The sequence below is a fragment of the Gouania willdenowi genome, chromosome 13 (assembly GCF_900634775.1).
Source record: "Gouania willdenowi chromosome 13, fGouWil2.1, whole genome shotgun sequence".
Lineage (NCBI taxonomy): Eukaryota > Metazoa > Chordata > Actinopteri > Blenniiformes > Gobiesocidae > Gouania > Gouania willdenowi.
The window spans coordinates 1,551,568-1,579,054 of record NC_041056.1 but is presented as its reverse complement, the minus strand read 5'-3'; the positions used below and the strand labels follow the sequence as shown (position 1 = coordinate 1,579,054).

The 27,487-nt window shown below is 38.8% G+C and overlaps 2 protein-coding genes across 4 annotated transcripts in view; one reads left to right on the top strand and one right to left on the bottom strand.

Moving 5' to 3' along the window:
- Window positions 1-1,026: 1,026 nt before the first annotated feature.
- Window positions 1,027-27,487, top strand: part of LOC114473979 (glycerophosphodiester phosphodiesterase domain-containing protein 5-like) — a 31,701-nt gene continuing 5,240 nt past the window's right edge. The window contains exons 1-17 of one of the 2 annotated variants that reach the window (XM_028463806.1): window positions 1,027-1,158; window positions 2,466-2,597; window positions 3,811-3,916; window positions 4,700-4,803; window positions 6,175-6,268; window positions 7,987-8,046; window positions 8,124-8,222; window positions 8,293-8,386; window positions 11,363-11,508; window positions 12,154-12,236; window positions 13,952-14,102; window positions 16,019-16,237; window positions 19,151-19,308; window positions 19,457-19,604; window positions 20,927-21,009; window positions 21,103-21,182; window positions 22,038-22,182. In XM_028463806.1, coding sequence (XP_028319607.1) covers window positions 2,536-2,597; window positions 3,811-3,916; window positions 4,700-4,803; window positions 6,175-6,268; window positions 7,987-8,046; window positions 8,124-8,222; window positions 8,293-8,386; window positions 11,363-11,508; window positions 12,154-12,236; window positions 13,952-14,102; window positions 16,019-16,237; window positions 19,151-19,308; window positions 19,457-19,604; window positions 20,927-21,009; window positions 21,103-21,182; window positions 22,038-22,135 — 1,785 coding nt within the window. In that variant the 5' untranslated portion in view covers window positions 1,027-1,158; window positions 2,466-2,535 and the 3' untranslated portion in view covers window positions 22,136-22,182. Of the gene's footprint in view, window positions 1,159-2,465; window positions 2,598-3,810; window positions 3,917-4,699; window positions 4,804-6,174; window positions 6,269-7,986; window positions 8,047-8,123; window positions 8,223-8,292; window positions 8,387-11,362; window positions 11,509-12,153; window positions 12,237-13,951; window positions 14,103-16,018; window positions 16,238-19,150; window positions 19,309-19,456; window positions 19,605-20,926; window positions 21,010-21,102; window positions 21,183-22,037; window positions 22,722-27,487 lie in introns of those variants that run through there. The other variant, XM_028463805.1, reaches the window with a different exon arrangement.
- The window catches only part of myo7aa (myosin VIIAa), a 37,826-nt gene continuing 33,904 nt past the window's right edge, over window positions 23,566-27,487 (bottom strand). For both annotated transcript variants that reach the window (XM_028463803.1, XM_028463804.1), the window contains 6 exons: window positions 26,320-26,426; window positions 25,999-26,184; window positions 25,700-25,816; window positions 25,218-25,301; window positions 24,944-25,063; window positions 23,566-24,588 (listed from right to left, as the gene is read on the bottom strand). In XM_028463803.1, the coding sequence (XP_028319604.1) occupies window positions 24,496-24,588; window positions 24,944-25,063; window positions 25,218-25,301; window positions 25,700-25,816; window positions 25,999-26,184; window positions 26,320-26,426 (707 nt within the window). In that variant the 3' untranslated portion in view covers window positions 23,566-24,495. The remainder of the gene's footprint in view (window positions 24,589-24,943; window positions 25,064-25,217; window positions 25,302-25,699; window positions 25,817-25,998; window positions 26,185-26,319; window positions 26,427-27,487) is intronic.

Below are 27,487 nucleotides of genomic sequence, written 5' to 3'. Positions count from 1 at the left end.
TTTCCAAACCGACAGATGTCTCTTTAAAGTCTATGGTTGCACGTGCACTCTGCCTCCTGCACGTGCACATGTTCCTCCTCGTGGGGTGATGCTGTTACCATGGCAACGCCGGCCTTGTTGACCAGACTCGATGCAGGATAATGCATGGAGCACCGAGTTTCCATGGCAACGTCCGTGTGTGTGTGTGTGTGTGTGGATGAGGAGGAAAATAATAGGGACAAAAAACTAAAATATTTTTCAAAATAAGATCAAATATAGTGCTAGAGATAAGATATTAAGTTAAAGGAGAAAATGAGATACTATGGTATAAATAAACTCTGAAATGATTAGATCAAATAATTCATGTGTAGGACAATCTGGAATATTTATCAAAATAAGATGAAATCCTTTCATCTCATTTCATCTTATCTTATCCGTTATAATGGGTTCTCAACCTTGGGGCCAGTACCCAATTTGGGCTCGCGAGACACTGGGAGTGGGTCGCCAGATGCCTTCAAGAAACTAAGAATATATTTGCTTATTTTTACCCTTTTTCTGCAACTCCACCAAACTTGTCATATTTTCATCACTTTTTCTTGCCATATTTTTGCTCCTTTTGATGTATTTTTGATTCATTATTGCTCACATTTCAATGACTTTTCAGCACATTTTTCCACTTTCCAGACATGTTCAGCACTTATAAACACTTTCTACCACGTTTACATCTAATGTCACATATATTTATCCATTATTGTCACTTTTAACCTCTTTTCACCAGATTTCAAGATTATTTTTGCCAATTTAACCACATTCATGATTTGTAATGCACATTATTTGCCAGTTTAAACTAATTGTTCCTTCTTTTTATATTAAATTACCTTATTCCTGGATAACAGTGGATATTATTCAGATGAATAAATAAATGTGGTTATCACAGATTCAAAGGTTTACAATCTTTCTTTCACAATTATATGTTTTACATCATTTTTATCTTAGTTATTCCCTCCCACTCCCCTTCATCGCGCAGGCGCAGTGAGAGAGAGAGAGAGAGAGAGAGAGAGACTACACACTGCAGGAGAGGCTCGTGCCTCTGAACGTGTTTAAATTAACGGTCAGAAAAAAAGGAGGGAAAACACGACGGTGTAAAAAAGAGGACAGAACTGTAGTCACGACGTTCAGGTACGAAGAAAACCGGCTTTTTATTCATCTTTCAATTAATGTATATCTATCTATCTATAACATCTATCTATCAATCTATCTATCTATCTATAATATCTATCTATCTATAATATCTATCTATCTACAGTATCTATCTATCTATAATATCTATCTATCTACAGTATCTATCTATCTATCTATCTATAATATCTATCTATCTACAGTATATATCTATCTATCTATCTATAATATCTATCTATCTATCTATCTATAATATCTATCTATCTACAGTATATATCTATCTTTCTGAATGAAACTTCAATGTCTTGGAGGTAATTATGCTGTAGGACAGTGGTTCTCAACCTTGGGGTCAGGGCCCTATTTAGTGTCGTGAGACACTGGGAGAGGGTCCCCTAACTAAGAAAAACAGTTTGATCTAATTTTTGCTTATTTTTGCCCTTTTTCCACAACTCCACCTTTCATCTCTTTTTCTTGCCATATTTTGGCTCCTTTTATTGTATTTTTGCTACATTAATCTTATTTCTGACACTACAGTCAGTGCCTTTTCTGCACATTTTTTTGTCCAGTTTCACAACATTTTCAACACAAACTATTTCCACCAATTTTCCCACTTAATGTTGCATATGAACTTAATGTAGTCGAAAAGTATTTCATGTAAAAAGTTGTGCAGTGGCAAATGTTAGTATTTCATTTGAACTATTTCTAAGTCTTATTCCTTATCCACCTGTTTACAGTTTAAACCACATGTCAAACTCAAGGCGCGCGGGCCAAGTTCAACCCGCCAGATCGTCTCGTCCGGTCCAACCAGAATATTTTGTTCAAAGTAGAAATTACAGCAGAAACTGGACTTTTTGTAGAATCTGTCATATTTCATTGAAAAAATTACTTGTAAAGTCAAGGATTTTTTCACCAAATGTTTCTCATTCTGGATTTTGTTTGAATTCGGTTTTTTTTCTCCTTACTTTTCTGGTCCGGCCCACTTGAGGTCAAACTGGGTCACATGTCCCTAAAATTAGTTTTAAATGAGTGACATTGTCCCAAAACATACATATGTGGCTATATTAGCATTTTTGCCTAATTTTCTTTAAATACATTAAAATACAGTGAATTCCGTGATTTCCATCTGTTGTTAGTTATGTAATATGATGAAAGTTTCCAGCGTGAAAATGTTCCCTTTCACAATAAAAGTGCAACATATGATGAGAACCTCTGAATGATCTAAAGTATGTTCATTAAACTGCAATCTGAACATGTACAGGGTCAGAAAAGCTCACCTTGACCATGTGAAAGTTCTTGTTTGCCTGCAGGTGAACAGGTGAACCGGTGAACAGGTAACCAGCCTGTCTGTGTGTGATGCTGGGCTGTGGGTAACGCTCTATGCCCGTAACCAGACTGAAGCTGGGGAAGCTAAAGGTGGTTCGGCGGCAGCTGCTGCAAAGGTACAAAATCTTTCATTTTATATTTACTGAGGAATGTAAACACTGAAGACTGAACCAATCATTTATTAATATTTTACATGAAAAAAGAAATAATTGTTCTCACTGTGGGTCATTTTTGAGCAGCTCAAAGCTTGAATTTGGTTTCCATTTGATCGAGGGCTGTACATTGTCATGAATCTGACGATACAATTCACAATTTGCATATCACGATACAATATCAGAAATAAATACTTTATTCATCCCAGGGGGAAATTTATTATTATATCCTGTCAGTACTAAACTATACAATATACATTAGAATGTCAATAATTACAAATTTTACCTTTCCAAGTACGAAATGGTATGAAATACATTTTATTTCTTTTTTTTTTTTACTTGTGAGAACAAGTAAATGGTAACTAACTGTAATTCAATCACAAATATAAAAAACAAGTGGAACGTTTATCAAACTCTTTATGGACATTTTTAAAAAAAACTTGAACTTTTGCTTCTACAACAGATTCTGATTCTGTTAAATTCTTAAATTCTTTTTTAAAAACTAATCACATGCATCTATAAAAGTATCCAGTATGTTTTATGAAAATAAAGTAATTTAACAAGGTCTGATGATGCGTTCACTGACACCTAGCGACGTGCTACGCTAATGTTAGCACAATTCAATGTTTTGTCTTTAAAAAATATTATTAAAAAAAGTTATTTGTAAATTTTTTGGATTGATACGATAATTGCACTGTGAAATATTGCGATATATCACCAAATCCATTTTTTCTTAAACCCTTAATTTGATGAATTACTTCTGTGCATAACCAGCGAACGCTCAAAGGGCCTGATCGTGGAAACGTGATCAAGGATTCCACGATATAGAAATTACATTCTGAAACAGAAAAGGCAATATCATTATGTGTGTGTGTGTATATATACACATGTGTGTATATATATTAAAACACCACATTTCAGCCCAATCCGTTCACGAATAACAGAGGAGTAGTGATTTTAACTAGTGTACACAACAACAACAACAACAACAACAACAACAACAACAAAGTGAGGGCGTTTTGAGTCCGGTAGCCCGGCCTAAAAAAGGCTAATAATGCTTTTTTTTTTTTTCATAAAACAGTGAAATATTGATTTTAAACTGCTGTGTCTACCTTGTCTGAGGTTGTTTGTTCTCTCCTGTAACTTCCTCCACCTCTTTCATTCCAAACCCCTCCAGATATGAACACCAGCCGTTCGTGTCCTGCTTGGCTGGTCTCTATGGCTGCCAGTGGAGACGCTACCAGAGAGCCAGAACCCAGCCTGGAGAATGTTGCTGTAGTAAGGTGAGGAACGATGGAAACATCACCATCATCACCACCAACACCACCATCACCACCATCATCACCCTCACCATCATCATCACCATCACCACCATGCTGATAAATGGATGAGTGGGAGCGCTACTGCTGACTCCAGCAGCATGGAGCTGATTATTAGGGCGGGGCTACCAGACTCAACATGCCCTCACTTTGTTCTTCTTTATTTTCTTGTTGTTGTGTACACTAGTTAAAATCACTACTTCTCTGTTATTTGTGAACAGATTGGACTGAAATTAGGTAGATATAATCTATGGATGTGTACGCATCGATGCTGGGAGCTAGATTTCCGATTTGGGACCCAGGGAGGTCCCAAAGGGTCCCAAAAGAAGAAAAAAAATGAAAGTCGCTTTCTCATTTATTTGTGAATCAAATATTACAATGGTTGGTGATGCTGTAATTTGACATGGATATTCTGTGAGCGGATGTCAAGAGCCTTTCGGAGAACTTTTTTGAAAGGGGTGGGAGACATATCGGAACATACGTAGTCGTGTGATATACAGTATCGTTTCATATAATGTATATGTATATAACGTTTTGTATAATGCTGCATAAAAATCCATAAACAGATGCCATTTATTTACATTATATATAATATATTTTATAATAGTTTAACTGCTGACAATTTTAATCTGCACTAAAATAAAGTGTAAATGAGTTTAATTTACACAAATTAAATTGTGCATTTTTTTTGTGTGTGTTTGTATGTGCGTGTGTGTGTGTGTGTGTGTGTGTGTGTGTGTGTTTCAGGTGGAAGGAGGTAGTTTTGTCCTCCTTATCGTCACCTTCATCTTGAGTTTTGTTTTCCTTTATTTCTGGAGTGAAGCCCAAAACGACTACAATGACTTTGACTGGTGGGTGACACACACACTCACACACACACTCACACACACACGCACGCACGCACGCATACACACACACACACACACACACACACACACAGAAATCTGAATGTTTTGTAACTGTATTTGTCCAACAAATAAAATTCTACTCTTTTAATCTAATACTCAGATGAATTTAATGACAGATTTTTATAATGCTGGTGGTGTGTTTAATCTGCTTTCATAAGTAAATAGATGTGTGTGTCATCTGCATAAGTGTGAACATTTAAACTGTTATTGTTTGGCGGGGCGGTGGGTCTCGGGGGTGCGTGGGGGGTTGTTGCTGGAGCTCTCTTCGCAGGGTCTCTCTGGGCGGTGTCGGGCTAACGGGGCCTGGGGGTGCCTCTTCCCTTCAGGTGTGGCTTGGTGCTCGTCTTGTCTCTTGGTTGCCTTGGGGGCGGTCCCTGCGGTGTGCGGGTCCGGGGCGGCCTGCCACGCCGGTGTGGTGTCTGTCCCGGGACTGGGGGGCGGCTCTAGCTGTTCCGGTGGTTGAGGTCGCTGTCGGCCACCGGGTGGGTCTGTCCTGCTCTCTGCGGACTGGTAGGTGGGTCCTGGGTGCCCTTGACTGAGCTGCTCCCAGTGCTGCTTCTATTCTGGGTCCTTCCGGCCTGGGGTCCAGTCCCTGCTGGCTCTGGGCCTGATGGCAGGCACCCACCGGCTGCCCGTTCGGCGCGGCTCTGGCCGTCTGCTGGGCCTAGGCCTTGGCTTCTCGCCTGGGTTTGCAGTAGCAGTTCTTACACATACATTGGTCTATGATACACTGACATGTCTTAGACTGTAGATAAAACTGGTACTGGGCTTAACTTTAGACACGTTGATCCTGAATACCAGTTTTAGGTTTTACCACTCACTCCTTCCCTCTGTCCACAGACACCACCATTATATCTAAGCTTCACACTGGTCACCAGACTGGTTTGATTACACAACACAATAAGCACAATATACACAACTACAATTTCACATCTCACTCTCACTTTTAAATAATCGACTCTTCCCACTCTTTATATTTCCTACCCTGAGTCTCTCCTCCCTGTTACCTTCCCCTCACCCAGGTGTAACACTGCTCTCCCTTTTTATATCCTCCCTATAATAAAGTGTTTCTTACCCTTCCTTAGGGAGGGCTGGTGATGGTCACAATTATGCAATAAAATAAATTAATTTATTTCATTGCAACAACAAAACATGCATTACTGTCTCATAATAATTACACTTCTCGTAGTGTTGACCTCTGACAGAATGTGCAGACAAGTAAAAAAAATAAATAAATAAACAAACAAATAAATAAACTGTTATAGTTTCAAACTAAAATCAACTCTCAGTATATTTTATTTTTCTGTTGTACAGGTTTAACTTTGGGACTCTGGGTTTCTGGTTTCCCTGGTCGTTGGTTTTGTTGGTGGTGGCGGCTGCTCTGTTTACGTACATCGCTCTCCTGTTGGTACGTTCATGACTTCACTGATCATCTACGCAACTAAAGGACAACTATCATTTAAATTAAAGGTTCTTACCTTGGGGTCAGGACCACATTTGCGGTCGACAGATCCCTTCAAGAAACTAAGAATATTTTTTGGACAATTCTTGCCGTATTTTTACTCTAGTTAATGTATTTTGACCACTCTAATTTGCTATTTTTAACAAATCCAAAACACACAAAATGACTCCAAAACACACAAAATGACAGAACAATAAACCAAATTACTTTAGAATACACACAATACATAGAGTACAAAAATACACAACGTGCAAAAAAGAAATTGAACAAAAAAATTAAAAAAAACACCAAATGACTCAAAAATATGCAAAATAGAAGTGCACAAAATGAAACCAAACAACAACAAAAACACCCAAAATGACTCTAAAGTAGAAAAACAACAAAAATACTGAAATGACCAAAGTAAACTTCACAGAAACCTTTTTTTTTTCCATCTGCAACGACACCAGACTTTCCATATTTTAAAATATTTTTATCACTTTTTCCTTTTAATATATTTTTGCTACATTTCTCTCATTTCTGACACTTACATCACATTTCAATGCCTTTTCTGCACATTTTTCCACTTTTCAGACCTTTGAGGCACTTATAAACCCTTTCCACCACTTTCCCACCTAATGTCACATACCGTATTTTATGAACTATAAGCCGCTACTTTTTTCTCATGCTTTGAACCCTGCGGCTTAAACAATGACGCGGCTAAATTGTGGATTTTTCCCATTTTTATAAGCTTCATGCTGCCACAAAATTGAGCTCTGTCACATTAGACCAGGTGGAACAATGACATTATTAAGATTAAATCGTTCTTGCTTGCACTGAATCATTCTGATCACTCATTTTGTCATGATGCACACTGCGTCACCATAGCAACGACACAGAGAAATGTTGTCAGAGAGAGAGAGCGAGCGAGCAGCTCAGGATTGATCGGTGCTCTGGTCTCTGAGGCTGATGGTGACGCTTCCGTAATGACGGACAGATGGAGCAGAGATCAGAACATCCTGGATACAGGCTGTATACAGGATGTTCTGATCTCCGTCTACAGTAAAAGTCAGACAGTTTGTAATAGTAAGAAGAGTCTGACTCGCTGTGATCTCTCTGTGGTAGTTCACGGTAAGAAGAGCAGATGAAGTGGTGTATCAGTCTGCTTACAGTAAAAAGTGAGCATAAAAAGCTGTAAATGGACTGATATGTAGACATGGAGCAGTGAGGAGGAGACTTCATGTAGTAAAGGAAACTTATCAGTTGAAACACAAACATTTCCGTGAAACCTAACTTGACTACCTGCCCATTCTGATTGGCCGAGTTGTCTGACGGACACCCTCATCAGCCAATAGAGTGAGGCCTAAGTTAGGCTGCAGCATTTGTGTGGATTTTTCTTAGAAAATTGTTAAATTATTGTAATGCAGCCAATAAAATAGTGCGCTTTATAGCCCAGAAACTACGGTATGTTGACTCAATATTGTCACTTTTAACCTCTTTTCACCATATTTCATGCATATTTTTTGCCAATTTAACCACATTCACAATTTGTCGTCCCCATTATTTGTCAGTTTAAACTAATATTGACACTTTGAACCCTTTTTACTGATTTTTGGCCACTTTTAACCAATTTTTGTGGTTTTTAAGTTCCCATTTCTCCACCTTTTCTTTAATGACCTGTGCAGGTTCTGGCGGTGTGTCTTCTCTCTGAGGGTCAGAGGCTCTACCTTCACTGGAGTCATAAGGTTTGATAAGTTAATAACACACACGTCTGTGAGTGTCTCCATGTGGAGTTTTAACGTTCCTGCTGTGTTTATTTCAGACGGGCATCGTGGTGACGTTGGTTTTCTCCGTCACAGCCACTGCCGTCATGTCTGACCTGTGGAGCAAAGAATGGAAAACACTGGTTCTGTCTCTGCAGGTGAGTCTCAGTCTGACTGAGGAGAAGCTTTAAGAACGTTCTCACATAACTGTGTGTGTGTGTGTTACAGGTAACGGCTCCTTACCTCCACGTAGCTGCTGCATCACTGATGACAATCCTCTCCTGGCCAATAGCGTTGCACTACTACCGCATGAACAAGAAAGGTAAGGATCTCTCTGTCATTTCATATCTATCTTTTAATTCTCCCTTTTTTCCATTTCATTTCTTTTTCTTTTCTTTCTTTTTTCTCATTTTTTTCTTTTCTTTTTTCCACCATTTTTTTTTCTCTTTATTTTCTTTTTTCTTTTCTCTCTCTTTATTTATTTAATTTTTTACAATTTAACCGTTTCTGCGTGAATTTAGACATTTTCGTTTCATCGTCTTTCCCAGTTTAGATACTTTACTGGTTATATAAACTTAATGAAACTGTGCTAAACTTGATAAATAGGGTTAATCGAGTTATTAATTTGACAATAAATAAGCTTCAGATCATTTACATTTACGCAAATTTTAAAAAGTTCCCATAGAAATGTGTGATATGATTGCTAAACATTATTTATATTTATATTATTTATTTACGAATCACCCTCGTTTGCACAAAACTTTGTGATTGGAGAAGCTTCAGCTGTAACGTGTCACCAGGTAAAATAATCACCAGTTAGTCATAATTATCTGAACACATTAAAAACACACCATTCATTTTCAGTCACATGATAACATGATCACTACTTTATCCGTTACACGCTCCCGTTGAACAGGATTATGGATGGAATTGTTACACATTCATTCATCTGTTGTCTGGTGAAAAAATAGTGAGTAAAAGTGTGATATTGTCCTAAAACATTCATGTGTAATGTTGAGGCTTGATTTTAATTAAAAAGAGAGAAAACTAGTTTTTGCTGTTTCAGAATGTGAATTCTGTTTTCCATCAGTTTTCTGCTGCCTCAGGGTTTTATTTGTTGCTGATTCCTCCTGTTACTATTTAATCTATAAAATTATGGTTTAGAAGAAGAAAGTCTGCTGCGTATCATTGGTTCCATTGCAGTTTTTCGTCTGACCCTCACATTGCTGTGGTGCTGTCCTCTGTTACCATGGTAACCCAGTAGTCAGCACAGGAGGAGAAAATGATTGATTCTTTGGTTTCCTTCCAGTATTTGCTGCTACTTCTTATTTTATGTTTTATAACAGACACGTTTTAGTCTTTTAATGGAGAAAAAAAGTCCTTGTTACTGTGTTTGAATTTGGTTGAATGATGTTAACCCATCGTTAATACGAGGGAAAGATCCACAGCAATAGAGCAGCAGGGAGGCCTGTTTCCTTCTGTGATGTTTTAAATCAAATTACGAGTGTGAAATAATTAACAATAGAGTGATGTAGGACAACAGCAAAGGTTCTTTGTTTTTAAATCAGGAGACAAATCCTGCGGTTTAGTGAAAAAAGATCTTGATAGATCAACAACTAATGAGTCAGAGCCACACAAGTGTGAGTAAAGAGCCACGTGTGGCTCCTGAGCCCTGGTCTGGTTTCACTACATTCATCTGCTCTGATAGATGTCTCTGAGGTGAAGGTGTTTGGATTGTAGGTCAGACGGTCTGTGGCCTCCATGGCCCTCGCTTTACTACCTGATGATCCTGATCGTGTCAGGAGAGATTAGTGAATTAAACCCTGATTAGTTCTCCTGTTCACCATCCTAACCCTGTGACCCTGCTTCACTGTGATACTCTCAGGTGAATGAACTAGTTCTGAGGGATAAATGTAACTGGACTAAGTAGATTTTGTCTCCGACAACCAGGAAATACATAAGCTAATCAAAAATAATAATGATTTAACAAGAATTTAAAACTTCTAGAAACAAGTTCTGATGAACTACAGCTGGGCCTGTGGAACGTCTCTGCACCGAATAGCACGTACCACGTTCCCGAGAATTCAGTCAAATGACTCGGTTCCACCGAGGCTCTAGACATCCGCTCATAGAATATCCATGCCACATTACAGTCCGATTCAACTAGCATTAACAGAGGAGTAGACATTTGAAAAATGGGGCCCCTGGTGCCCCCGTGGCACATATGGGGTAATGGGCCCCATTCATATATTGCTATGTGTCAATGATTCGGTACCACCGTCGCAATATTTGACTCACAAATAAATGAGAAAACTCGTAATCTATGTTGAATTACCTTTGAAACAATATATCACACGACTATGTTCCCATAAATTTGGAAATTACCGGAATTGGGGGGTGGGCCCCTGGGCCCCATTTAAAAAAAATGGCTCATACCAAACTGCATTTTGATCTAACGAGAACTAACGGAGGAGTTGTCATTTGAAAAATGGGGCCCCCTGGCACCCCCGTGACACGTACAGGGTAATGGGCCCCATATATATATTGGTGTGTGCCAATAATTTAGTACCACCAACCGTTGTAATATTTGACTCGCAAATAAATGAGAAATCGACTTTGTTTTTTTTTTTTCTTTTGAAGTTTGCGTCAATCAAAAATACATATTTTTAATCAAAGAAAATAAGTTTTCAAATGCAAAAAATTATTTGGGACCCAAATATTTTTTTGCATTTTAACACTTTTTTCTTTGATTAAAATATATATTTTGAGGTTGACATGTTTTTCTTTAAATGAAATGTTTTTAAAAACATTTTTTGATTGAATAATAAAGTCACAAATGTACAATTCATAATATGACCAAAATATAAAAAATATGACTTCAATCAAAAAAATAAAATAAAAGCCCTTTTCAATTAAAAACAAAAATTTTTACTTCAATCAAAAAAACAAACAAAAACATTTTCAATGTGTATCTGTAATTGACCCCAACCATGGGCGGGGCTAACCATAATAATCACATCCATCACATTAAATAACATTTTTATTTTGTAAAAATTGACAATATTCAAGACTTTTTAGTAAATAAAGAACAAGTTCTCGTATTTTGTATTATATATTTTTTAATTATTTTAAAGTTTTTCATTTGACTATTGTTTTTTTTTTTTTTACTTACGTCATTACTTGCATCATAACATATCAAAGACTAACTGGTCTAATGATGTCACACGTTGCTCCTCCTACTTCCTGTGTTTTGTCGTCACATGGTCCAGCCTGTGTGTGGTGGTATTTTGTGGTGCAGGTCATCAGCTGGCTGTGCTCAGCCTCTTCCTCTGCCTCCTCTTCACTCTCTACCTGGTCCCTCTGGGGATGTACTCCCCCTGCATCAAAGAGGCCGGAACCCTGGGACACGCCCCCGCCCTCATCGGACACAGAGGGGCTCCCATGGTATGACATCTAGGAATGCTGGGAATGTTTGAGAGACAGGATTTACATCCAGTAACTCACGTGGGAAACAGATTTTAGGAGGAGATAAAAAAGAGCAATTTAGTTTTTAATATCAATTCCAGCATTATCTTTAAACATTCTTGATTTTGGAACTAAGTTTTGTGTATTTTGTGAATTATTTGTGAGAAATGTCAAGATTCTTTTCAAGATTGTTAAAAAAAATGTAGATTTCTTTCCATAGTTTGTGATAAAAAATGACTTCAAACATATGATATAGGCGTGGGAAAACCTTGAGCCCCTAAAAGATGTGTGGAGTTTTTTTGAATTTGTGGATTTGAGAGAACTGAATGTTTTGTTAATTTACACAATAATTCATGTTTTCTCTATCATTTTTACTGTCTTCTGTGGGCCAAATTGGATGACTAAAGGGCCAGATTTGGCCCCCGGGCCTTGAGTTTGACACATGTGCAGTAACTGGTCACAACATGAAAAATGAAAACCCATGAAATGAAAAGATGAAACGTTATTAAAAAAAAAAAAAAAAGTGAAATGTTCTACTCTCAAAAAGTTAGATTTGTATTAATAAATGATTAATGAGCTAAAAGGAGGTGGAGCTCATGTTGATTATTATGTGTTTGTGTGAAGCTGGCTCCAGAGAACACTGTGATGTCGTTTGAGAAGGCGGTGGAAGCTGGAGGAGACGGACTGGAGACGGACGTCACCATCAGGTACTGGGAACCACAAAGATCAATACCTGATTATTGAAGTTCTATCAGCCTGAGAATGTCGACGCAGATCATTGTTGTTGTTTCGATGCACAAAACCTGTCGGTGTATCAGATCAACTGGTGATCGTTATAAGTGGTGAAACAATCTATTAAAATTAGAAATATCGAGCAGCGATGCATGATAATTATTAATCCAATAATGGTAAACCACTTGATGACGTAGCCCCACCCCTTTAACCTTTGACCCTGCTCAGTTAGCGCTGCTACATGCTAAGCTAACCATTGATACACAGTGTCATAGAAAAATTTAGCTCAAAGATTCAGTGAGGAATAGCAAGAAAACTATAAAAATGCTACTGAAGTATTTAACTTTTCACTCCCACTATTTGATACATTGGCATTTCTATCAATAAACTATCAAAATAAAAGTTTTTTTATTTTATTTTAAAACATCATCTTTTTAGCAAACATTTCCCCTGATTTGTTTTGTGTTTTTGCAATAATCCCTGCTTTTATACTTTTTAACATTACAATGTGAGGCACTTTCTGCTGAGGCAGGGTTTTTCAACCTTGGGGTCGTGACCCAGTGTGGGGTCGCCCCAAATTTTAATGGGGTCGCCTGAAATGTCTAGTAGTTGTTAAAATATATATATATATATATATATATATTAATGATTAAAATAAATCAATTTCTTAAATTTAAAACACAATCTTAACTGTATTCTGACGTTTCTCAAATATAAATCTATTTCAAATAAAATGCACTATAAAAATATCTGAGCTAGCACAATTTGTCACTAATCCTGGCTACTCTGTATTTGTAACTGAGTAAAACAAACATCATCAAAAAATTATTCCAGATGAAAAAAGAATGTTTGGAGTCGCCAGATTTTTTAAATATTAAAATGGGGTCACGATCCAAAAAAGGTTTGAAACCCTGGTCCAAAATGGTAAATGGTAAATGGACTTGATTTATATAGAGCTTTATCACCACTGAAACAGTCTCAAAGCGCTTTACATATCAGCTCATTCACCCAATCACTCTCACATTCACACACCAGTGGGACAGGACTGACATGCAAGGCGCTAGTCGACCACTGGGAGCAACTTAGGGTTCAGTGTCTTGCCCAAGGACACTTCGACACATAGTCAAGTACTGGGATCGAACCCCCAACCTCTCGATCAGAAGACGACCCACTACCACCTGAGCCACGGCCGCCCAAAAGATCAAACGAGCTCAGACGTTTGTCGTGTGTCTCCGTCTGTGAGTCCAGATCCTAATCACTTAGATCTGCTGCTCGCGTGCTGCTCTATGTTCTTAAGGTGATTTAGTGCCAGGCTAATCCAGTTAGCATCACAGACTCTGTTCTACATGAGGATTAGCATCATCACTGCTTTAATCCCATCCTGTGTCTGAACCTCCTCTGTGTGAAGAACTGAAGCTATGAAGATAGATATGTTTCAGAATGTGAGAGTTTGTAAAACGTGATGTGAGCTTGTGTATAAAAAATACACACGTGAAATAATTTTAATCTCACAAATGATGGGAAATAACATATAGACTATTTACACATAAAGCTACAGCTTCAAACTTGCATAAATGATTGTTTACAACCACAACTCTCCAGTTACAACTTCTCTAATCTACAGAAACATAAACTACTTTTTTGATGATAATAAACCTGCGTCTGATTGGTTTATCTTCTCTGTTCTCAGCTTCGATGGCGTTCCTTTCCTGATGCACGACTCGTCACTGAAACGAACGACCAACGTGGCCGACGTGTTTCCTAATCGAACAGACATGGACGCCTGCATGTTTACGTGGGCGGAGCTTCAGCAGCTGAACGCTGGCAGTTGGTTCCTCTCAGTAAGTGAAAAACACACTGCTCCGTTAGTCGCTATAGGTATAAAAGTGGAGCTGCTCAGCAAAAATAACCTCATAATATTTGAATCATTTTGGGTTAAAAGCTTTAAATTTGGTTAAAAAAGATGTAACTTTAGGTTTTACTTTTATTAAAACGATAAGAGAACAGCTGCAGTATTGAGCGTTGAACAGTGAAAAATACAGTATAAATGTGTGTTATTTTTCCCAAACATCAGATTTTGTCTCATCTCTCTGACCACCAGTTTCAACAACAAATTGTGTGTAAAAGTCCCAAATTTTGTAAAAAAAAAACAAGTAATTACAAAAATAATAATAAAAATAAATGAATATGAATAGTCTGTAGTGTTTTATATAAACAGGTCCAAGTTTCTTCTAATGCATTTAATTTAATTTGTTTTAATTTATTATTTTTTTTAAAAATGTAATATTAATTTTATTTATTATTATTTTTTTTTTATTTATTATTTTTTTAATTCAAATGTTAAATTAATTAATTCATTCATTTATAACCTTTGTATATACAGATAGTCCCATTGAGACAACAATGTCTCATTTTCAGAAGAGACAAATACATGAATAATTTAAAACATATAACATCTTAACTCATTCAGTGCCAGTCGTTTTAGAGCATTTTGACTGATTTATAAAGACCCACAGAATATTTTGATAATCTGAATTCTGAAAGATTAGATTCGTTAATTTCATCAGAAATTTTTTTTTTTGTTTCTAGCTTGTTTTGTTCTTCTGTAATCATCAGTTGAATAGAGGAAAGTTTCACACAAATCACCTGTTTGTGACAAAAAACTGAGAAAAACGTCTTTTTCTGAAAAAATCTATTAGTGACTCAAGCAATTTTTTTTTCATTTTTTTTGTTTTACTGACATCTCAACATTAGTTTCTTTCTATAAAACTATAAAAACAACACTGAGACCAGGCAACATTATTATTATTTTACTATTTATTCTTATTCGTATTTTGGCGTTCCTCCAAGTCTCTCCCCCGTCATTCTCCACACACACAACTTCCTCCTCATCCCGGACATGCTGAGTGTCCCCGCCCGCCCCGTTTTTTGATCGTTTTCTCACCATCGCCACACTCAATAGTCCACTTAGTTCCACACATGTTCTGGTTGAGTGTGAACTGGTGGGAACTTCAGCATCAACTCTCGTAGCGCCATTTTCTGTCTCGTAAACTCCTTTCCTCTCCCTCTGAGCTCTCTCTGCTGCCACCTACAGTCACCAGTTGGTCACTACATCATGATACAACTTAGATATTCACAGGAGAGCTTTGTCATGCTGTTTCCTAGCAACCACCGCCAAAAAACACAATTCACACATATAGATGAGAATGAGTTAAGAGTTCAAGTCAATGTTTTTAATCACAAAAGGAGTTTTTTTTTTTAAATAATTAGAACAAAATTAATGTGAGGTTGAAATGATTTTGTATTTTCAGATGAAGGTTTTTTTTGGGAGTAAAATAAGTAAACTATTTTTATTCACTTTAGTTTGACCTAAACTTTAATGAACTTTAAATACCAATAGCTATCATATCTGATGCCATTGGCTGGCAGTGGCTTTATAAAAATGTTTCTGTATTTTTTATCACACGATGAGCGATGGTTCTGATCATATGAATGTATGATCAGCTGTTTGTTCTGATCATACTAATGAATGTATGATCAGCTGTTGGTTCTGATCATATTAATGTATGATCAGCTGTTTGTTCTGATCATATGAATGTATGATCAGCTGTTGGTTCTGATCATATGAATGTATGATCAGCTGTTTGTTCTGATCATATGAATGTATGATCAGCTGTTTGTTCTGATCATATGAATGTATGATCAGCTGTTTGTTCTGATCATATGAATGTATGATCAGCTGTTGGTTCTGTTTCAGAGGGATCCGTTTGGCACCGGCTCGTCTTTGTCTGAATCGGACCGCGTTCGGGCCCAGAACCAGTCCATACCGTCTCTGGCCCAGTTCCTACAGGTGGCGTCCCATAGTGGCAGATTGGTGCTGTTTGACCTACGCAGGCCACCGTACGGACACCCTTACAGCAGCTCATACATCAACACCACCCTGAGGGTCATACAGGAGAACATCAACTCCTCACAGGTAAAATCACCTGAGTTCGTCACAGTGAAAACAGAACATATTAAAGATGATCTAGAACCAGAGAAGGTCACATGTTTGTTCACCTTTACATTGTTTCTGATAATGATAAAGTTATTTTTATTCTAAATCTGTAGAAACACAAAGATTCATCTTCTGCCTCACCTGGAAATATACACAACATTTAGGAACACATCTATTCTTTATACATCTGTAACCAAGGACAGAAACACATTTTACTGACTGTCCACAGGGGTTCTCAACCTTGGGGTCAGGACCCCATTTGAGGTCACGAGACACTGGCAGGGGGTCGCCAGATGCCTTCATGAAACTAATTAATTCTTTTGAACAATTTAAGCCATTTTTTTTCTTATTTAATTTTTTTTTGCAACTACATCAAACTTTAACCAATTTTCATCACTTTTTCTTGCCATATTTTTGCTCCTTTTAATGTATTTTTGCTACATTTCTCCCATTTTTGACACTTCATCACATTTCAAAGCTTTTTCTGCACATTTTTCCCACTTTCCAGACATTCAACACTTATAAACCCTTTCCACCACTTTTTACACCCAATGTCACATTTGTTGAACTATTTTTGTCACTTTTAACCTATTTTCACCATATTTCATTAATTATTTTATTATTGTTCCAATATTGACACTTTGAACCATTTTTTTACCACTTTTTCTGCAACTTTTAACCAATTTCTGTGGTTTTTAAAATCCCATTTCACCACCTTTTCCACCATGTGCTCTATGGTCAGTAAACCCCAGGAAGGCGGCCGGCCCCGACGGAGTCCCTGGTAAAGTACTCAGAGCATGTGCTGACCAACTGACTGGTGTTTTCACTAAAATCTTCAACCTGTCCCTGACACTGGCCACCGTCCCACCATGCCTCATAACCTCCACCATCATCCCCATCCTGAAGCAGTGGACAGCCCAAAGCCTGTTGCACTTACGCCTGTAGTCATGAAGTGCTTTGAGAGACTGGTCTGTCAGCACATCCGGTCCCGTCTGCCTCCCACTCTGGACCCCCACCAGTTTGCCTACAGGGCAAACCGATCCACCGAGGACGCTATCACCATAGCGCTCCACAATGCGCTGAGTCATCTGGAGCATCAGGGAAGCTACGTCAGGATGCTCTTCCTGGACTTCAGCTCAGCATTTAACCACATTATCCCAGACATCCTGGTCCAGAAACTAAGTCACCTGGGGGTCTCCACCCCCATCTGCCTCTGGATCAAAGATTTTCTGACAAACCGCTCACAATCTGTCAGACTCGGCCCCCACCTGTCCAGCACCATCTCACTCAGCACTTTTGAGCCCCCTCCTGTTCACGCTATACACATCCGACTGCTCCCCGACTCATCCATCAAACTCCATTATAAAGTTTGCAGATGACACCACCGTGGTCGGGCTCATCTCAGGGGGGGATGAGTCTGCCTACAGAGATGAGGTCTGCAGACTGACTACGTGGTGTTCCGTTAATAACCTCCAACTGAACACCACAAAAACAAAAGAACTGATTACGGACTTCAGGAAGAGCCGAGCGGACCCAGCCCCACTCTATATCCATGGAGACCGAGTGGAGAGGGTCCACACCATGAGGTTCCTGGGCGTGCAGATCTGCGATGATCTCTCCTGGACTGCAAATACCACGGCGGTGGTGAGGAAGGCTCAGCAGCGTCTCCATTTCCTGAGAGTGCTCAGGAAGAACAACCTGGAGGAGAGGCTGCTGGTGACCTTCTACAGAGCCACCACAGAGAGCATCCTGACGTACTGCATTACAGCGTGGTATGCAGGGTGCACAGCAGCAGACAGGAGAGCGCTGCAGAGGGTCATCTGCACAGCCCAGAAGATCACTGGCTGCTCTCTGCCCAGCCTGGACGACATTGCAAACTCTCGCTACCTCAGCAGAGCAGGCAACATCATCAAGGACTCCTCCCACCCCAGTAACCACTTATGTGACCTGTGGACAAACAGACTCAGAGATAGCTTCTTTCACAGAGCTGTCACTGTAATAAACCAATCCGCTCACATCGCTCACACATACTGATCATATTGATCTTGTGCAATAAAACATATTGTTATTTGTAGATCTGTACATTCAAGCTACTATCTGTGTATTTATCTGTACATATTATTGTGTCATATTTAAATTTTCTATTGTTTTTGCTGTTTTTATATTTATTTTCTTCTCTCACTGGCACCTTGGAGTTGTACTCAAATGTCGTTGTACCCTGTACAAGAACAATAAAAGGATATTCTATTCTATTCCATTTTTGGTCACTTTGAACCATTTTATTAGTGATTAAAACCATGATTTCCATCTTTAAGATGACTATAATAATAATAATAAATGTTCCTGATAACAGTGGATATTATTCAGATGAATAAATAAATGTGGTTATCACAGATTCATAGAACAATGGACCATCATTTTACTGACTTTATGGATGGACCCCAAAAATCTCCCCTTTATTCCCCCTTATAGATGGTCCTGTCTCCACATGACTGTTCTTCAATGTTCATGTCTGTGTTCAACCACCTTCAGATACAGTGGGGGTCCCTGCTCTATGGGACCTTTATTTTGGAGGGTCCCCGCTCTCTGAGACCTTTATTTTGGAGGTTACAGCCTGAAAAGGTTGAGAACCACTGGTGTAAATGCTTTGGTAGAAATGAAATGAAAACAAAAAAACAAGAAATAGACAAGTATAAACTAGATCTTTTGTTGTTTGTTTAGCTTTTGTAGAATAGTTAAAATTTTTCAGCCACAAGGTTGTTTTGTTGCTTCACTTGTGTTTTCATCTTAAAAACACAATCTGTGTGTGTGCGTGTGCGTGTGTATGTGTGTGCGTGTGTGTGTGTGCGTGTGTGCATGTGTGTGTGTGTGTGTGTGTGTGTGCGTGTGTAGGTACTGTGGCTGCCGACCGACAATCGTCAGCAGGTCCAGTCGTTGGATCCTGATCTCCAGCAAACCTTGGGAGCCAAAGCCTCCATCCAGAGCCTGAGAGATCAGAACATCATCAGATTGAACCTCCACTACAGCTCCATGTCTCAGCAGCACATCAGGTGGGATTCATCATGTGTGAACGTTACATTACACAACTACTGCCTCCACAGACGACTCGTTTCTTCTTCTTCTGTGGTTCTATGAAATGTGCTGTCTGAGTCCTGACTGAGTGGGTGTTTACGCTCTACTTTTATCTTCTCTGAACAGGAAGTACATGTCGGTGAACATCAGCACTAACCTGTACGTCATCAGTCAGCCGTGGCTCTACACTCTGGCCTGGTGCGCTGGAGCTCACTCTGTTACCACCAACTCAGTCCACATCCTGTCCAAGATGAACAAACCACTGTTCCTCATGGTGAGAAGACCCCAGTCTAGTCCAGGTTCTCTTTAATATCCAACATTAGGGCCTCAGACTTTCCCTGATTGTGGAAAACGAACGGAAAAACAGAATTCACATTCTGAAACGTAAAAATCAATCTGACCCATTGTTTTACTTTTCTCTCTTTAACTAAATTTGGGAACCAAAATGAATGTTTTAGGACAATATCAAAAACATGCACTTTATTTTCCCCCAGAAAACATGTGATTAAATGTAACAAATATGTCCAATTACATCTATAATCATGTTCAAAGTCTCTTTTCCTGGTTTTTTAAAGCAACCAAAAATGATCCAAAAATCTGTTAAATGATGTAAAAATCTACTAAATGATGTACAAATCAGGCTGAATGCTTCACTTCAATAGAAAACAATGGGATGTTTACAGGCAGTGGGGCCGTGTGACATCATCAATCACATGATTTCAAGATGGAGGAACACAGGCTCTAAAACTAAAAGTAGTTTAAAAGTTAATTCAATGAATATGGTCGAAAATAATGTGTTTTATTTGGCACAGATCAGGGGTGTCAAACTCATTTAGTTCAGGGGCCAAATATGGAGCAGTTTGATCTCTAGTGAGCCACAGGTTTTAAGCGAAAACCAGTGATTTCAACAATATTGTGCCTTAGTTTACATTTTTACAGATACATAAAATACTAAATATGTAAGAAACCGATCATATCCAAGCAATAAGTGACAGAATCAGTCCCAACAGGGTCTACGCTTTAAATTTCCTAGATTTTATTAGAATTTTTTATTTAATTAAAGTAAATACCATGTCAAAAATAATCCTTTTATTTTTTATTTGAGTTTAAAATGTTTTTTTTTAATTTTATTTATTTTTTTCCCAATATTTTGTTTTGTCAGTACACTTATTTTTTTCCACAAGAAAAAAGAACATTATAAAATAAGAAAAATAATTAAACTGAAGGAAAAGTAAAACAAGACAATATTTCTTAAAGGGTATTTATACAAAATAACAAACATGTGGTGTGTTACTTTATCAATATAGATCGATCTACAGAAATATGGATTTTCAGTGTAGATTATGTGTAAATTGTGTTTGTTTTATCAAAAAAGCAGTGATTTGAATTATTTTAATGGCTTGTGCCTCAACGTGACCGTTCCCTTCATGCTTTTATTTTGAAAGTATATTCAAACATCATTGGCTTTTATTTTGGCAGATAATCCTGAGACAGATCTTAATCAGTGTGAATGTTTGTAATGTTGTCTCTGTGATGTGCTGCTGGAGGGCCTCGTACCTCTGATTGAGAACCTTTGCTGTCCTTGTGTCCTCTCAGAGCCCAGATCAGTACAGCGTGATGTGGATCCTCACGGATGTGACGACGGCTTCCTTCATCATCATCATCTTCATCTTCCACTGGTAGGAAACACTTTACTGCTCTGATAACACACACACATTTAATTAATACTGTGTGTGTGTGTGTGTGTGTGTGTGTGTGTGTGTGTGTGTCAGGTGGAGAGAGAGAGGACTCACCTTCTGGTCTGGAAGTCGTCAGGCTCATGAGAACGGACCGTACAGCAAGTTCAGAACAGGTATGGGTAATACTGCACATTTTTGTTTTTAGTGTTAACAAAACAAAACTGTGCCCTAGTTTATCATTAATACATAACTTAATTACATTATTCTATTATACATTTATTAGGGCGGGGCTATCGGACTGAAAACGCCCTCACTTTGTTCTTCTTCTACTTTTTGTGTACATTATTTATAATCAATACTTCTCTGTTATTAGTGAACGGATCAGGCTGAAAATTGATAGCTAAAATCTATGGATGTGTACGCATCCAGACTCAGAGCCCCTGGGGGCCCCTAATAAAAAAAAACAAAAGTCAATTTCTCCTTTATTTGCAAGTCAAAAATTACGACAGTTGCTGGTACCGAATCATTGGCACATACCAATATATAAACGGGGCCTATTACCCCGTACGTGTCATGCGGGACCCCGGGGGCCCCATTTTTTTAACCAAGCAGCAGCCATGTTGAAAGTCTCAGCTCTGTCTGTCACTGAACCGCAGAGATATTTGAGGAACACACACAGATTCCTTGCTTTTATAGATAGATAATGATTATTAGCGCCTCATTAGATCTAAGGAGGTTTGGAACGTTCATCTTTCTGCAGAGAAGTCTCACGGGATGAGATTTCAGCAGTTACCAGGCTCCTCCCCCTGAAACAACCTTCAATCGAAACACATTCAAACACACATTTGACATTAACTTTAGAAATATCACAAAACCTGTAATGAAAACACAGCTATTGAACATATAAATAATAACATTATCTTACAGATTTTCTTGTCAGGATTTTCCTAAATGTATCTTTTGCCCATGATTTCTAAATATGTTTCACTCCCTCAGTGTAAATGTGACTCTGAGTGTTTTTCCTGCAGAGCTCAGTGACGTCTGGTCCGTCTCCAGTGTCCCGGTGAGGCCCGACCCCCCCACTTCTCCCAGTTCACCCCAGCTGCCCACCATCACAGAGGAGTGACAGATGATCTAATCTCCATCCTTTAAAACTGTGGAGTTTGTGCTGAGGTGAGTGAAGGACGGACACAGAACTCTCCTCTTTTTTCTCCTCTGACGACTTCCTGCGTTCAAAGACTGTTGGACTGACACACAAACATTTTATGGATTATCAGAGACCGTGATCAGCCTGTGAGACGCACAGAATCACTCTTCATCTATATTTTTATTCTTCATCTACTTTTACTTTTTATTTAATTTATTTTTTTTTTAAATATATATAAAAAATAATGGTGTTTTTTTTTACCTTTTAAATTCTTAATAATCCTTTTTCTACCATAATCAGCCTGTGAGATGGACAGAAGCTTTTCCTTTGTCTATTTCTATATAAGAACACATCTATAATGTGTGTGACTCTGAATGTAAAGCTGTGTTTATTTGTTGCTTCAAGTGAAAGTGAATTCGTCTGCACAAAATGTGCTAAAAATGTTGCTTAAAAATATTGCGTTTTAGGAATCTGACGGTGTTTTAATACGATCGACCTGTACAAACGTCAGTGTGAGATTTGTTTGCTTCACCAGGTTGGAATAAATCAAACGTTACAAATCATATACCACTGTTTAAATGCAGCCCGTCCTTCTTTCCTCTGACACTAACTCTGTTTACATCTAAACCAGTTAAACTAAACTGGTTTAAAATCTCTGTCTGTTGATATCAGACACATTAGATCTCCAAAAACACAAAAAACGACAGAAAAATACACAAAATGACAACACAAATACACCAAGTTACAATGAAAGCACACAAAAGATTTCCAAAATGACACAAAACTGAAAACAAAAACATACAAATACACAAAACAACAAAAGATTTTTCCAAAAATACACAGAACCACAGAAAATGACACAAAACGACAACAAAATCACACAAAACTGTACATATACAAAATGACTTCAGATACACACAAAATATCAACAGTAACAAACTACGTAAAAACAAAAACATACAAATTGACTTAAAAAAATACACAAAACAATGAGAAAACTACGTAAAATTACTCCAAAAAAACATAGAACCACAGAAAAATACACAAAATGACATAAAACGATAACTTAAATACAAAATGAATTCAAAAGTGACTCAACTGTTTTTATTAATAATCCAAAAAGGATAAACACAACGTTTGTCACATGTGTAACAAAAAAAAAAAAAAACCAACAACACAAACATCAGCTACAAAAACAACCATGTTCATTATCAGCAGAGGTTCAATGTTAAAGTGAAAGTATGTACTACGTCACCGCCCCCTACTGGTAGAGCATTAAACAGCACCATGCTTGATGAATAAAACTCCTTCAAAAAGAAAAGCATTGGATCTTTTTTAATAAAGTTTTTCTACTGAAAACAGGGCTGTGACCCACCAGTTGAGAACCTCCAGTTTAACTCATTGCTGATAATAATAATAATTTTTAAAATGTTTACAGAATGTCACTCAAAAACACATCAAAGTCATTACAGAGCAGATCACAGTGACAGTGACGGGGAGAAAAATAAAAAATAAAAACCTTATAAACTCAGTAAATGAACATGTGTGAGAAGAAAAGTTATATTACACAGAGGAGTTAAAACTAAAAGACGTGTTACTGTATTATTAGAAATAGATTCATGATGTACAGGCTTTGTTATAAAAACATATTTTTATCAAATCAAATTATTGGACGCGTTCATCTGTGACTCTTTCCTTCAAAATAAAAATACAAGATCACATTTTTGCAGTTCCCAGACCCACTTTTGGACCCGAGCTGGAGATTGAGAACCTCTAGCATCATTTACAGTAAATAATGAACACATACTATTTGGTTTTCATCCAATTTTCTGTTGTATGACGTAACAAAAATGATTTTCTATCACTGGGTTTGATGCCCCTGTTCTTCACTTTACATGTGTGTGTGTATGAGGGTTTATCAGTACAAACTAAGGTCTACTTTTGTTATAAACTAACATCAAACCCCTCTGAGGCAGCTGGGTAGATTAATTACAGCTGTTATAATCAGCAGTCACCAGATAACAGGATCACCAGTCAAACCCTAACACCAACGTGCAGCTCAATAAGGTCAAAGGTCAGCCTCACAGATAGTCATCCTCACTGGACGGCTCGTCTTCATCGTAGAGGTGGGAGTGGGAGGGGCCTTCTCCGGGGTCGTCGCTGCTGCTGCTCGCTGACAAGCCCTCCCCCTCCCCGGTGACCTTTGACCCCTGCGAGCTAGCGGAAGGGCTGCGGCTCATCCTCCACAGCTGCTGGGCGAAGCTCCGCCCCCAGCTGCAGTGCTGGCCAATGGGGCGCAGGAGCCGGACGAGCTCGGCGGCCTCCCGCCAATAAGAAGTTCACTTGCTCTGGCCCCGCCCACTACGCTGCCTGTTCATGGTGGTCAACATCTGACTGATGTACGAGGTCAGCAGGTCGTCCATCTTATAGCCCTACACACACGCACGCACACACACACACACACACACACACACACACACACACACACACACACACACACACACACAACAATCCTCTATAACAGAAAATGTATTTTTACTTAATTTTTTTTATATGTTTACCCAATGTGTGCACGACTAGTCAAGATATCATCCGTGTGCTTGTGTGTGTACTGTTTGCATGTGTGTGTGTGTGTGTTCGTGCGTATGTAGAGTGTGTGTGTGTATATGTAGTGTGTGTACTGTGTGTGTGTGTTCATGCAAATGTGTGTTTGTAGTATGTGTGTATTGTGTGAGTGTGTGTTTGTGCGTATGCAGTGTGTGTATTGTGCGTGTGTGCGTCACCTACCAGTGACGTCTCACACAGTAGTTTACTTCCTCTGACCAGGTTTCCGATGGTGATGTGGAAGTACGTGTTTCCACTGCTCCAGTTGGAGATCTTAGTGAAGGGGTGTGTGATCAGCACGTCCTACACACACACACACACACACACACACACACACACACACACACACACACACACACACACACACACACACACACACACACACACACACACACACACACACACAGTGATGCTGATGTCCAATAACAGTGCTGAGGTCAGTAGGAGCTGCTCTGACCTTGGTCTTGGGGTCTATGAGACTGACTCCATGTTTGTTGATGGCGATCAGGAGGATTTCTGGGTAGTTTGGCTCTGTGGTTTGCTGAGGACACAAAGAGATTTAGTTAATGTCATACTAACGTACTACTCATACTAACGCACTACTCATACTAACATATTACTCATACTAACGTATTACTCATACTAACGTAATACTCACACTATCGTACTACACATACTAACGTACTACTTATACTAACGTACTACTTATACTAATGTAATGCTGGAGGTTCCAAATGCATCTTGGGAAACTTGGAAGTATACTTCAATGGGAACGCTCACCATCCTAATCATACTATAGTATATACTAGACAGTATATACTCATTGAGTTTGTAGTGTTTAGTATGGAGTGTGACATTTACAACACAGGCAAAGAGATGTTCACACGTTTCCTCCTAAAAAACCACCGCAACAGGAAGTGAGCGCTCAGCTGTGTTTACCTTGACTTCAAAGAAGGCGGAGCCAAAGGTTGGCCATTTGTAGATGACCTTTAGGAACAAGAGTTTGGCCTCTTCTCTGGATCGTCCCGCCTGCTTGTTGAAGTACGCAACCAAGGACTGACAACGCACGCGCACACACGCACACACACACACACGCACAAACACACACACGCACACACACACACACACACACACACACACACACACACACACACACACACACACACACACACACACACACAGTCAGTGACATCACAATAATCTGACGCATTTGGCGTCGTTCGTTTTCACACTTTTACCCGTTTCCAGTCGTCTGGAGACATCTGTCTGATGAGGTCTTGAGGAACCAGCTCTCTGAGCATCTTGGGAATCGTAGGAAAGTGAGACTTGTCGTCCTCGTACTTCACTCTGTAGATCAGCGCTCCCAGCTGGAAAACCTCCTCACGGGAACACTTGTGATATCCTCGCAGGTACTTTGGAAGCTCCTGATTTAGAAGAGAAACACTGATTCATATTGAGTCTGAGAGCCTGGTTCCATTGGTTCTGTTTTAAAGTCTGAAAACCTCTACCAGTTGGTTCTGGACGAGGTGTGAGAACCAGAACAGCTCCTCCTCAGTTACCTGGTAGTAATGGAAGATGGAGTCGGCGAAGGAATCCTTCCCTGGAACCGTGTTGGTCCACAGCTTCTTCATGAAGAACACCTGATAGGTCAGAGAGGGAACCAATCCTGCACACATGAGATGAGAAATAGATGTTTGAGGTCACTTCTCAAAGGGATCCTCCACAGTTTTTACAAATGTACTTATTAGTAGATCTATACCTAACTAGACACATTAGTTTAATTGCCTTTTTTAAAAAAGGACTATTTTACAGTTTTAGAGCCTGTGTTCCTCCATCTTGAAATCATGTGATTGATGATGTCACACGGCCCCACTGCCTGTAAACATCCCATTGTTTTCTATTGGAGATTTTTAGATCATTTAACAGCTTTTTATGTAATTTAGCAGCTTTTTCAGTCACAAGGCAGATTTATTTGTATAGCTCATTTCATACACAAGGCAACTCAATGTTCTTTACATGATCAAATATTCAACTGTTTAAAATCAATACAAATCATCAACAAACACATGACATCATCAACATGACCATAAATCTCTCTCTCAATCATAGAGAAAAAAAGTTCCTTTAACTTTGATTTAAAAATGTTCACATGTGATGCTGACTTCAGCTCTGCTGCAGTTTGTTCCACTTCTTTGCAGCATAACAACTAAACACAGCATCACCATGGTTACTGTGAGCTCTGGGCTCCACTATCTGACCTGTGTCCATAGATCTCAGAGACCTGCTGGGTTCAGACCTGACTAACATCTCACTGATGTATTCTGGACCAAACCCATTCACACATTTATAACCAGCAGCAGAACTTTACAGTCTCCTCTGAGGCTGACTGGGAGCCAGTGTAAAGACTTTAAAACTGGACTAATGTGTTCTGACCTCTTTGTTCTGGTTCAGACCTGAGCTGCAGCGTTCTGAACCAGCTGTAGATGTTTGATGAAGACCATTACAATAGTCCAGTCTGCTGGAGATAAAAGCATGGACCAGTTTCTCCTGATCTTTCTGAGTCATTAAACCTTTCACTCTGGAGATGTTCTTTAGGTGGTAGAAGATGTTTTTGTGATAGATTTGATCTGACTGCTGAATGTAAGATCTGAGTCAATCAGAACACCAAGGTTTTTGACTTGGTCTTTATCTTCTAAAGATCCAGACTCAGATACTTGCTGACAGGAG